At 48.3% G+C, this 13,088-nt stretch overlaps 2 protein-coding genes across 5 annotated transcripts in view; both read left to right on the top strand.

Annotated features, from left to right (window-relative positions):
- Positions 1 to 1,588, top strand: part of KHDRBS1 (KH RNA binding domain containing, signal transduction associated 1) — a 44,582-nt gene extending 42,994 nt beyond the window's left edge. Inside the window, exon 11 of the transcript XR_746877.2 lies at positions 880 to 1,588. The gene's annotated coding sequence lies outside the window, so the exon portion shown is untranslated. The remainder of the gene's footprint in view (positions 1 to 879) is intronic.
- Positions 1,589 to 11,386: 9,798 nt separating this feature from the next.
- Positions 11,387 to 13,088, top strand: part of TMEM39B (transmembrane protein 39B) — a 30,092-nt gene continuing 28,390 nt past the window's right edge. Inside the window, exon 1 of one of the 4 annotated variants that reach the window (XM_030913153.1) lies at positions 11,387 to 11,811. Coding sequence is in view for 1 of the 4 variants with exons in the window: in XM_010353880.2 (XP_010352182.1) it covers positions 12,408 to 12,411 (4 nt within the window). In the remaining 3 variants the exon portion in view is untranslated. Of the gene's footprint in view, positions 11,812 to 12,258; positions 12,412 to 13,088 lie in introns of those variants that run through there. The other 3 variants (XM_010353880.2, XM_030913156.1, XM_030913155.1) reach the window with 3 other exon arrangements.

The following is a 13,088-nucleotide window of genomic DNA, read 5'->3' on the forward strand; positions in this document are numbered from 1 at the left end:
ACGGGAAGCACTGGCCAGGCATGGTGGCTCACATCTGTAATCCCAGCACTTTGGGAGGCCATTAGGAGGATCCCAGGAGTTTGAGAACAGTCTTAGCAACATACGGAGACAAAAACTTAAAAATTAGCCAAGGATGTTGGTGTGTGTGTGTGTGTGTGTGATCGTATTTGGAGGCTGAGGTTGGAGGATCACTTCAGCCCAGGAGACTAAGGCTGAAGTGAGCCATGATGTTGCCGCTGTACTCCAACCTGAGTGACAAAGCAAGACTGTCGTTAAAAAGAAGAAGAAGGAGCATTGCTACAGGTTTTAGCATGAGATCAAGCCCCTTCCCTGTGCCCCAAATTTAAGATGTGTCTCCTCTAGTCCACCCTGACTGAGTATTTGGTGCTGGGATGAATCCTTCATAACATCCATGGCTCCTTGAGCCTAACATTGAGTTACCAATAATAGTGATAAGAAGATGCCTATCTTCTGATTTCCATTCTTCAACAGACTTTAAAGATTTTTGTTCATCTTTTTCACATCTCTAGGACAGCAGAAAGCTTTTTCCCTGTGTTTATAGAGGCTTCAAAGCTTGGATAGGCCCCCAAAGGTTTTGTTGATTCTCCCCTGGATCACTCAGCTGAGATATGACCAAGGACAGGAGATACTGAGTGTGAGACTGCATTTTCATTACTTGACAGCAAAAAGAGAATTCATAGGCCGTGGACTTCTGTTTTCTACCCATCTGTGTACCCAAGAAACCTGTGTACCGAATGAAACAACTAGAGTTGTGCTGTGGGATGGGGCAATTGTAAGGGAAGCAGCCTGGTCAGGTGGGAGGCTGGGAAGCCCCCTAATAGGGGAGCTTTCTTAATTTTCTACCTTGTGTCTTTGCAGCTATCAGAGGACTCCGGAAACCTGGAGAGCTACCTGCCATATAAAGGCTGGCCTGAGGGCATTTGCTGAACACAGAGAAACCCAGGAGAGGAGATCAGCAGTTTTCTTTCACTCTACTTGATCTGTCAGATTTACCCAGAGAAAGCCAGTCAGGATCCCTTAAGAGTCTTTAGGCCCAGAATGGAGTTCTCAGGGCTGCAGGGGACTGTGGTGCTAACAAACTGTTCAAGACTTTAAAGAGTTGAAGGGGACTAATGGGTATCCCTAGCGTGGCCTCCTAGATGGGAATGAACTGGCAACTCCTACTGTGCCATTCCCAGTCTATGTGGTTCCCTTTAGCCTCCCATAGAATTGGCTGAAACACCCTATGACCATTTTCTGTTTCCCCACTACCACACCTGCGTTACGGGTGAGTCCTTGAACCCTTCCAGAGGGCTGTGAGTCCTTGAACCCTTCCAGAGGGCTCCCAAAGGAGGGTGATCACCGCCCCTCCATTGAAGACTGAGGAAAGCCAAGTGAGAAGATTCAGTTTATTTGAGCAAGTTATTTAACATCTGGACCTGTTTTTCTCTTCATTGTTTATTACTTACCTTGTCCAAAAAGGTCATAAAGGGTAGTAGGGCTTTTTCTATTCCACCTTTGTACTATATTTCTCCCCAGCAAGTATCTGCCCCTGAGGAGCTCAATAAAGGTTTGGTCAAGTGATGAATGGCCCTACTCTGGTAGCTTCTATCAACTCTGGGAGAGAGCCAAAGCCCCGGTCTAGCTCTCTCTTCCAGCTATACTAGGCCAGCTATTTGTTCTGACATTTTCTCTTGAAGGATTGGAAAGTCAGCCTTTGATAGGCTTCTGGTTTCCTCTGGCCTATATCTAGGTTGATTTATACTCAGCTTCCTGAGAGGCTAGGGACCTCTGATACTGCACTCTTCCCTAATGCCTTCTGGTTATTTACCCTAACAAAGGAACAAGGGGAAGAACTGAGGTTAGGGAGAGAATAGAGCTTATCTGCATTTTAGCTGTGCCTGGGGCATTCTAGTGAGCTTGGATTGGTCCTTAGCAGGAACAGAAGTATAATGGAAAGGGATTCCTTAAAGTCAATTGATTTACACTGCCTTCATTGTTGATTACTATAAATAACAGCTAATAATTTACTTATTTCTTAGTATGTACCAGGAAAATGAGAAAAACTGAGACTCAAGGAGAATAAAAAAACTTGCCTATGGTTAGAAAAAGACTTAATGGTCTGTACTATCAGACTTCATGGCCTGTTCTTTTGACCTGTTTGTACCTCTCACAGCCACAAGTGCTTTGAAATAGTAAAGCATTTTGTTTGCATAAGGGGTTCGTCTAGGATGACAGATCATCTCGGTTTACCCAAGACAGAGTTTCTGGGATATGGGACTTTAAGTGCTAAAACTGGAAAAGTCACAGGCCAGCCTCGATGACTTTGTTACCCTGTGTTTACATTGGATGCTCTGAGTCCAGGGCTGACAAGGGAGGAGTTTGGGGTAGGGAATTAGGGAATCAGATGGCATCCTCATCATACATAAATGGAGGCACAGAACCTGAGTCACTGGCTGAGGAGCCAGTGTTAGATTCCTAGACAGGTATACCCTCAGTCTGCTAGGATTTCTACTGGGGAGCCACAGAATTTTATAGGAAAGCTTACAGGGCTGAAGCCAAACATCTGAATTCAAATCCCAGCTCATCATTTGTATATTTCCAGAGCCTGTTTAATTTTTTTTTTTTTTTCTTTTTGCTTTGAGAAGAGCTGTAGGGCCTGTTTACTCCATCAAAGCAGGATAAGAATTGCTACCTACTGAATGGGATCTGAGAAGCAAATGAAGTGTTTGAAATGCCTGGCACGGGCTCTAGACACAATACTGCTCAACCCTGAAGTTTCCCTCCTCCTTTTTTCCCAGGCTTGTGGGTCTTATGCAGTCCTGTCACCTGTCACAGCCTTCATCCTCCTGTTACCACTTAATGGCCCTTGGGATCTTCCTTTGAGAGCCCTGACTTGTTGGGCTTGGCCCACCCACCCAGCTGCCCTATATGTCAGTCACCTCCCCTGCAAACTGAGAAGGGATGACATCAGCCTTTCCTCTTCCCCCCTCCCAAGCCTCTAGGCTGTTTTGAGCCATAAATATTTTAGTTGGGCCTTTCTCTGGCTGTTGCCAAGGTGATGGGCTCTCAGGGGACTGGGGTGGGAGTGTGGAGGTGGGGCTGGCAGCCTGGGGCCTGGCAGCAGAGCTGGCCTTGGAGGAGCGGGTATGAGGCCTGGCCAAGAGTCAATGCTTGCAGCTCAACAAGCAGGCTGTTGCTCTACCTGCCTGCCTTCCCTTTCCTTGGCCCCTCAAAGCCACTTCTTTTGCCTACAGGCCTACTTCTGCCCTTGGCTGCTGCTGTTCGACCTTAGGTAAACTGTTGAATGTCCCTAGGTTTTCATTTTAACATCGGTAACAAAAATCCAAGAAAGCAAAGGAAGTTTTGTAAAAATGCTTTAAGATGCAAGGCTAGTGAATCATGATTGGAGAAGCTAGGTCCCATTGCCCTTTCTGATAGACCTAAAGGCTGAGGTCTTGATGCCATGTGGATGTGGCCCTAAAGACAGCTCTTAGATATGCAACTGTCTCCCCTTCCTCCTTTCCCACGATGCACCGTCTACTGTTTTCTCTAAAGTTCCCAGGTCTAGCTAGATGGCCTGGCCTGGCATGGGGTAGCCCAGGAAGGAGTTGGGCCTTGTGGCTTATGAGCAGAATTGAGAGTCTCTTTTGCTTGAGACACAGAAATTCAGGTCCCCAAACTAGATCTGGCCCTCATCCTTCCCTACCTCGCCTCCTTCCTGGTGACCTTACATCTGGTTAGCTGCTAAATTCTAGGTTGTGGCAGCATGCCCCACCCCTCTCCTTGGGATGGGTCTAAGGCGGCCCATAGAGGAGGCACTGGGATCCATTCCCTACCCTACCATTGAGAATCGCTGCAGTTGTATCCAGGATTCCACATCTTATGCCCAGCCATGGCCCCCTCAATTTCCCTGTTGTACTTGGAGTTCAGATTCCTTTGCATCAGGCTCTCTCTGGTGGTTAAGATGTGCATTGCAGAAAAATAAGATAAATGAGAGACTGAACTTCAGGCCACCCTGAGAGGTGGGGATAGTTTACACCAAGGAAAAGAATCTGTGTCTCCAACTCCTAATAACTTCCGCTCCATTTGTCACATAGGATATCTCTCCCATGTGTTTGCTTCTCTCCATTAATCCTCACAACATAGTAATTTTCCTAATTTTACAGATGAAACAGGCTTAGAGAGTTGAAATCAAGTCCAAATTCTTTACTGTGTGTAACATTCAGGATCATCAAGTGATCTGAATTGAACCTATTTTTCTAGCCTCATCTTCAGTTATTCTCAAGCCAAACTGGACTCACCCTTCTGGAACGTAGCCTACTTGACAGTTCCCTCTATCTTAATTACCTTAAATACATTACCTGTCAAAATCCAATCTCTTTTTAAACTAAAGAAATACGATATTTTCTGGGTTTTCTATAGTTTGCATATGTTTGTAATAAATATAAGATGTGGGAAGACAAATGGATGAGAATGGGGGTGGGGGATTGCCTGGTAGGTGGGAGGTTGTGTGGGGAGACTAATGTATACATGGAGTGAGAATGGCCCAGGAACTTGGAAGTACATGAAGACACCTGGATTCTCTGGTATTGAAAATCAGATGTAAGTATTCTTGCTGGCAAGAGAAGGTGAAAGCACATCGCTGGTGGGCTGGGACCCGGCTGCAGGTGACATTTTTTTCAACGCCTTCAATCTTAAATTCACATTAGTTTGTTTGAGATGGAGTTTTGCTCTTGTTGCCCGGCTGGAGTGCAATGGCACGATCTTGGCTCACCACAGCCTCTGCCTCCTGGGTTCAAGCGATTCTCCTGATTCAGCCTCCTGAGTAGCTGGGATTACAGGCATGTGCTACCATGCCCAGCTAATTTTGTATTTTTAGTAGAGACGGGGTTTCTCCATGTTGGTCAGGCTGGTCTCCAACTCTCGACCTCAGGTGATCCGCCCACCTCAGCCTTCCAAAGTGCTGGAATTACAGGCGTGAACCACCGCACCCGGCTTGTTTTTGACGCGGGGTCTCGCTCTGTTGCCCAGGCTGGAGTGCAGTGGCGCAATCTCAGCTCACTGTAACCTCGACTTCCCAGGTTCAAGTGATTTTCATGCCTCAACCTCCTGAGTAGCTGGGATTATAGGTGCACACCACCACACCGCCTAATTTTTGTATTTTTAGTAGAGGTGGAGTTTTACCATGTTGGTCAGGCTGGTCTTGAACTCCTGGCCTCAAGTTATCTGCCCAACTTGGCTTCCCAAATTGTTGGGATTATAGGCGTGAGCCACCATGCCCAGCCCACATTAGTTTACTTTGTACTTCGCAATATATCCATGTTTTAATAAAAATAGCTAATGCTTCAATAGCACTGAATGGCTCCAGAGAATGTGTTCTTAATGACTGCATTTTGATATTGAATATTCTGCCTTATATTTCCGTTGAATAAAACTGACACTCCAGAAAGCTGCATTGTGTTTTATCCTGCGGATTCATCACTTCTGTGTACCACCAGAGGTCTTCATAGTCTGGGCTGAAAACTGCTGATTTAAGGCCAGGTGCGGTGGCTCATGCCTGTAATCCCAGCACTTTGGGAGGCTGAGGCGGGGGGGGGGGGGGCGGAAATCACCTGAGGTTCAGGAGTTCGAGACCAGCCTGGCCAACATGGCAAAACCCCAACTCTACTAAAAATATGGAAATTAGCCAGGCATGGTGGTGGGCGCCTGTAATTCCAGCTACTCAGGAGACTGAGGCAGGAGAATCGCTTGAACCCAGGAGGCAGAGGTTGCAGTGAGCCAAGATCGTGCCATTGCACTCCAGCCTGGGCAACAAGAGCAAAAGTCCATCTCAAAAAAAAAAAGCTGATTTATAGGACGGATTTGGGCCAGGTGTTATGGTTCCATTTTGTAAATCCAGTTATTTGGGAAGCCCAGGCAGAAGGATCATACGGGCCCAGGAGTTGAAGACCAGCCTGGGTAATAGAGTGAGACTCTATCTCTACAACAACAACAACAAAATTATTTTGAGATGGAGTCTTGCACTGTTGCCCCGACAATGGCACAATATCGGCTCACTGAAACCTCCACCTCCCAGCTTCAGGCAATTCTCTTGCCTCAGCCTCCTGAGTAGCTGGAATATAGGTGCACACCGCCACGCCAGGCTAATTTTTTTTTTTTTTTTTTTTGTACTTTTAAAATTTTGTTTGTTTTTTGAGACAGAGTCTTGTTCTGTCCCCCAGGCTGGAGTGCAGTGGCGCGATCTCGGCTTACTGCAAGCTCCACCTCGCAGGTTCACACCATTCTCCTGCCTCAGCCTCCCGAGTAACTGGGAATACAAGGGCCCGCCAACACACCCGGTTAATTTTTTGTATTTTTAGTAGAGACAGGGTTTCACAGTGTTAGCCAGAACGATCTTGATCTGACCTCGTGATCCACCCGTCTCGGCCTCCCAAAGTGCTGGGATTACAGGCGTGAGCCACCGCGCCTGGCCCTTTTTTTGTATTTTTAGTAGAGACAAGGTTTCACTATGTTGGCCAGGCTGGTCTCGAACTTGTGATCTGCCCACCTCGACCTCCCAAAGTGCTAGGATTACAGGCTGGAGCCACCACACCCAGCCTTTTTTTTTTTTTTTTTTTAATTAGTCAGGCACAGTGGTGTACACCTGTAGTCCTAATTACTTGCGACACTTAGGTAGGAGGATGACTTGAGCCCAAGAGTTGGAGGCTGAAGTGAGCCATGATTGCACCACTACATTCCAGCCTGGGTGACAAAGTGAGGCTGTGTCTCTAAAAAACAGGACAGATTTGCCAACTTTTGGCCATGGTCCTAGAATAACATGACCAAAGAAGAGACCTCAGCTTCCAGTACCCAGTGACAGGATTGGCTTAGAGCCAGTGGCATTTCCTCAAAAACTTAAGACTCCTGGAAGGACCAATAGATAGCAACTTTATCAGGAAATGAAAGCTCAGGGAGGGGAAGTGAGGGTTTCAAAGTTACAAAACAGCTGAGACGTATGGTCACAGGTCTGGAAGACAAGAGCCTAGCCAAAATCCTGCCATCTTCTTATTTTCTCCAGGGATTGGGAATGATTGTATGTGGGATATAAAAATATTTTTTACAAAAGAAAAGATAAATATTTTCTCCAGGGAACCTGTAAAAGGCAGATTTGAAAAGGACAAAAACCCTAGGTCTTTCAGGTAGATTCTATAATAGAATTGTAGATGCTAGATGATTTCAGTTGCAGTTGTCAAACACCAGGCACAAACTGGCTTTCTGCAACAGAAGAAAATCCATAAAAGCTTCAGGTATGGTTGGATCCAGGCGTCAATTGCTGCCATCAAGAAAGTGTCAGGCTGGGCGCAGTGGCTCACACCTGTAATCCCAGCACTTTGGGAGACCAAGGTGGGCGGATCATGAGGTCAGGAGTTCGAGACCAGCCTGACCAATATGATGAAACCCATCTCTACTAAAAATGCAAAAATTAGCCGGGTATGGTGGTGTGTGCCTGTAATCCCAGCTACTCAGGAGGCTGAGGCAGGAGAATTGCTTGGAGCCGGAAGACAGGTTGCAGTGAGCTGAGATCACGCCATTGCACTCCAGCCTGGGCAACAGAAGGAGAGCGAGACTCTATCTCAAAAAAAAAAAAAAGTGTCTTGGCTGGGCGTGGTCGCTCACACCTGTAATCCCAGCATTTTGAGAGACCAAGGCAGGAGGATCACTTGAGTTCAAGATCAGCCTGGGCAACATAGACCCTCTCTCTCTCAAAAAACAAAACAAAAAACAAAACACACATTTTTTAAAATTAGCCGGGTGTGGGTCAGGCGCGGTGGCTCATGCCTGTAATCCCAGCACTTTGGGAGGCCAAGGCTGGCGGATCACCTGAGGTTGGGAGTTCGAGACCAGCCTGATCAACATGGAGCAACCCTTTCTCTACTAAAAATACAAAAATTAGCCGGGCATGGTGGCGCATGCCTGTAATCCCAGCTACTCAGGAGGCTGAGGCAGGAGAATCGCTTGAACCCGGAAGGTGGAGGCTTCGGTGAGCCGAGGTCGTGCCATTGCACTCCAGCCTGGGCAACAAGAGTGAAATTCCAACTCAAAAAAAAATTAGCCAGGTGTGGTCGCATGCATCTGTAGTTCCAGAAACTCTGGGGGCTGAGGTGGAAGAGTAACTTGAGCCCAAAAGGTAGAGGCTATAGCGAGCCATGAACACACAATTGCACTCTAGCCTGGGCGACAAAGCAAGACCCTGTCTCGAAAAGAAAAAGAAAGAAATGTCTACTGATCTCTTGACCTTTTTTTTCCTTTTGAGACAAGGTCTCTATTGTCTGGGCCACAGTGCAACCCCAAACTCCTGGGCTCAAGGAATCTTCCAGCCTCAGCCTCCTGACTAGCTTGTACTACAGGCATGCACCACCATGCCCAGCTAATTTTTTAAATTTTTTGTAGAGATGGATCTTGAATTCCTGGGCTCAAGTGATTCTCCTACCTCCGCCTCCCAAAGCACTGGGATTACGGGCATGAGCCACTGCAGCTAGGCATTTCTTGATTCTTCTGTGTTTCCTTCATTGTCAGCTAAATTATTCTCAAAAAATGGCAAGATGGCCACCAAGACCTCCAAGTTTATAACTTACTTGCTTAGCCAACCCAGAGGGGAATAAAAATTTCCTTCCTGATAGTTCTAGCAAAGATCCTAGGACTGCATCTCATTTGGGCTGACAGGTCACTAATCCCCTCCTACTCCCCAACAATCCCAAGTCACTAGCCTTAGGAGGCAGGGATATTGGAATGCTTTGATTTGCCAACCCTGTGTCTTCTGCCCACAAAGGAACTGCAAAGTAAGGCAACCCCACCAAACCACGGACTGAGAGAGTCAGGGGAAGAGTAGTTCCCCAAGGGAAAAATCAGTGTTCTTATGAGAAGGAGGAAGAATAGATGAGCAGGCAAATTGAGTAGTCCACCTTACAAGGTGGGCTGGAGCCACAGGTAATGGGTGGGTCACATTCATGGCAGTCCATACAAGTGGACTTACCTCCCCCACTTTTTTTGAGACAGGGTCTCACTCTGTCACCCAGGATGAATGCAGTGGTGTGATCATCTCACTGTCATCTCAAACTCCTGGGCTCAAGTGATTTCTCTCCCTTCAGCCTCCTGAGTAGCTAGGACTGCAGGCACGCATCCACCATGCCCAGCCAAGTTTTAAATTTTTTGTAGAGACAGGGTTCTCTGGTGTTGCCTACACTGGTCTCAAATTCCTGGACTCAAGTGATCCTCCCACCACAGTCTCCCAAAGTGTTGAGATTATAGGCATGAGCCACTGCACCCAGCCTCTATCAGAATTTCTATGGCTGGAAAAAAGAAATCCCAGTCCTGGTTTCTTCTTTGCTTGTTGAGTCAGGGATAATCGTTTTCCATCCCTGGGCCACTTTTCCCCTTGAAGGGAAGGACCGACTTAGTGTAAAATCTGTCATAATTTAAAAAATATACATTTGTTGAATTGGACTCCATATTTCCATTTGTGCAGGCTAAATACGTTGGAGTAATCCTTATCTCTTCCTCACACACACCTATCCATTTTGTCAACAGGTCCCGTTTTGTTTTAGTTTTAATTTTTTTTGAGATGGGGTCTTGCTACATTGCCCAGGCTGGGGTGCCGTGGCACTGTCATGGTTCACTGCAGCCTCAGTTTCCCAGGGCTCAAGTGATCCTCGCACCTCAGCCTCCCAAGTAACTGGGACTACAGGCGCATGCCACCACACCTGGCTCATTTAAAATTTTTTTTTTTTTTTGTAGAGACAGGGTCTCACTTTGTTGCCCAGGCTGGTCTCAAACTCCTGGGCTCAAGCAATCCTTCCACCTCAGTCTCCCAAAGTGCTGGGATTACAGGCATGAGCCACCATACTCTGCCCAACAGATCCTGTAGACTTTACCTTCAAATCCAGAATTCAACCATGTCTCACCATCTCACCCAACCTGGTGCAAACCATCAACGTCTCTTGCTAAGATCATTGCCACAGCCTCCTGCCTGGTCACCCTGCTTCCACCCTGGTGCCCCTGTAGTCTATTCTTACCAGACAGCTGGAATAGTTATTTTAAATAGAAGTTCAAATCCTATAATAACTCTACATCTCATTCAAAGTAAAAGCCACACAGCCCTACATGATCTATCCCTTCTCATGTCCTACTCTTATACCTATACCTATGCCACATTGGCCTCCTTTTTATTTCTTTTTTTTTTTTTTTTTTTTTTTTTTTGAGACGGAGTCTTGCTCTGCCGCCCAGGCTGGAGTGCAGTGGCCGGCTCTCAGCTCACTGCAAGCTCCGCCTCCCGGGTTTACGCCATTCTCCTGTCTCAGCCTCCCGAGTAGCTGGGACTACAGGCGCCCGCCTCGTCGCCCGGCTAGTTTTTTGTAGTTTTTAGTAGAGACGGGGTTTCACCGTATTAGCCAGGATGGTCTCGATCTCCTGACCTCATGATCCGCCCGTCTCGGCCTCCCAAAGTGCTGGGATTACAGGCTTGAGCCACCGCGCCCGGCCCCTTTTTATTTCTTAAACACACCCTCTTGGCCCGGTGTGGTGGCTTACGCCTGTAATCCCAGCACTTTGGGAGACCGAGGTGGGCAGGTCACTTAAGGTCAGGAGTTCAAGATTAGCCTGGCCAACAAGATAAAACCCCGTCTCTACTAAAAAGTACAAAAAATTGGCCGATCGTGGCTGGGCGCAGTGGCTCACACCTGTAATCCCAGAATTTTGGGAGGTCAAGGTGGGTGGATCATCTGAGGTCAGGAGTTCAAGACCATCCTGGCTAATACAGTGAAACCCCGCCTCTACTAAAAATACAAAAATTAGCCGGGCATGGTGGCAGGCACCTGTAATCCCAGTTACCTGGGAGGCTGAGGCAGGAGAATCATTTGAACCTGGGAAGCGGAGGTTGCAGTGAGCCAAGATTGTGCCACTGCACTCCAGCCAGGGCAACAGATAGGGAGACTCCAGTCTCAAAACAAAACAAAACAAAAAACAAAAATTAGCCAGGCATGGTGGTGCGCACCTGTAATTTCAGCTTGTCGGGAGGCTGAGGCAGGAGAATCGCTTGAATCCAGTAGGTGGAGGTTGCTGTGAGCAGAGATCAAACCACTGCACTCTAGCCTGGGCAAGTGACTCCGTCTCAAAAAATAAAAATGAAATAAAAAATAAAATAAATACATAGATAAATACACCCTCCTGGCTGAGGGACTTTGCACTATTCCCTCCGCCTGAAATGCCCCCTTTCTCCAGAAATCTGCACGACTGACTCACTCATTTCCTTCATGTGTTTACTCAAGTCAACTCTGAAGCCTACTCTGCCTGCCCTATTTAAAACTGCAACCCCATCCCCCTTTCCTGTTTTTCCTCCACACCAATTATTCCCTTCTAACATACTACAGAATTTACTAATTTTGTTCATGTCTATCTCCTCCCACTTGACTATAAGCTCTATGACTATCTATTAATGAAGTATCTACCAATTCATTCAATTAATTGAATACTGCTATTAGGTGCCAAGCACTGTGCTAAGCAATGGAGCTACAAGATGATTGAAACTGCTTGTAGGTCTCGTGAGGGAAGAAATCCCACTGACAATAAATGTATCTCATTTAGTGAATGCTTCTCCAAACATGATGGCTAACACTAAAACAGACTCAGTTCTGCATGCACTATTTCATTTAACCCTCATCGAAACCTACACGGTGACTATCAGCGGCCTCATCGTAAAGCATAAAAAACAAGATTTCAAGGCTGGGAAATGGCAGAGTTAGGATCTGAACCACGGTGTCGACAATGAGAACGGTGAGTAACGTCAAATGTGAGAAATATTTAGGACTTAGGCTAACAAAGACTAAGGCAAAGATAGGATGTAGGGGCCGAGGGAGGGGGGAAGTGACTCCTGAGTTTTGACTGGGGTAGACTAAAGCGCAGTGAGGCCTAAGAGAAGGATGAAGCGCAAAGTGGGGCTGGGGTGGAGGTGCCCGCGGACTGCTCAGGGATATGGTCCATCTCCAGAGGAGCCGAGAGGCGGCTCCGCACCCTCCCCCGCCCGCCGCCGCCCCGGTCCTGGAGATGCTGGGAGAAGACAAGCACGGGTAGAGCAGGAGGTGGGTTCCGTTCCCCTCCCTCTTGAGTCTCTTCAGCAGCAGCTGCAGGAAGGGCGTGAGGGACCGCGAGACAAAGAGCGCGCAGGCACCGCCTCTGTCCGGGTGGCCCCTTTAAGAGGCGCGCGCCCAGCTTCCAGCCCGCCTTGTATGCAAATATAGCGGCGCGGCGGGAGCGCGCGGCTGATACCCGGGACTGGGCTGCAGCGGTTAGTCCTCTCCCGGCCGCCGTCGCCTCCGACATATTGCCCGCAGGAGCTGCGGCGGCGAAACGGAGAGCGCCGGGGGGAGGAGATGGGTGAGCAGAGCAGCTCAGGCTCAGCCTGGCAACTAGCGGGCGCGCGGGTTAGGATGGCCAGGCTGCTAATTGCTGCCCCACGCGGACAGGAGCCCGGTGACGGGAGGGGGAGGGGATGCGAGTGCAGACGGGATCCCGCCCCCCTCCTGTCGTTTTGCGGGGTGGGGCCTCTGTTGTGGGGGCGGGACATTGGGTGGTGGGCGGGGCTTCTAAGACGGATCCCTGTGGGGGCTTGGGCTTTGGTGAGGACCCGCTGGTCGGGGCTAGAAAGGGGGGGCGGGGCTTTACCAGTGGGCGTGGCTTCAGCGCTAAGGGCGGAGCTTCTGGGGTTGGGGCGTTAGTGCAGTCGGAGTTTCTGGGCTGGAGGGGCTTACATGGGAGGCGGTGGGGCGGGGAGACTTCAGACTGAGGAAGCCCATTCTGGAGTGGGACTTCTGGGCTGAGGGCTTTTATTGGCTTGTGAGCGGGGTTTCTGGACTGACAGTTGTGTGTAGGCGGAGCTTCTGGGCTGAGGGGCTTTATGTGGGTGCAGAGCTTCTAAAGAGAGGAGAGTGGGTGTGGGCAGAGCTTCTGGACTAATGGTGTTTGTGTGGGATTTTCTAAGCCAAGTATCATAGCGTATGAACAGAGCTTCTGGTCTGGGGGTTTATGGAGGGCAGAGCTTTTCGCCAGGTACT

This window comes from Rhinopithecus roxellana, chromosome 12 (assembly GCF_007565055.1).
Source record: "Rhinopithecus roxellana isolate Shanxi Qingling chromosome 12, ASM756505v1, whole genome shotgun sequence".
NCBI classification, from domain to species: domain Eukaryota; kingdom Metazoa; phylum Chordata; class Mammalia; order Primates; family Cercopithecidae; genus Rhinopithecus; species Rhinopithecus roxellana.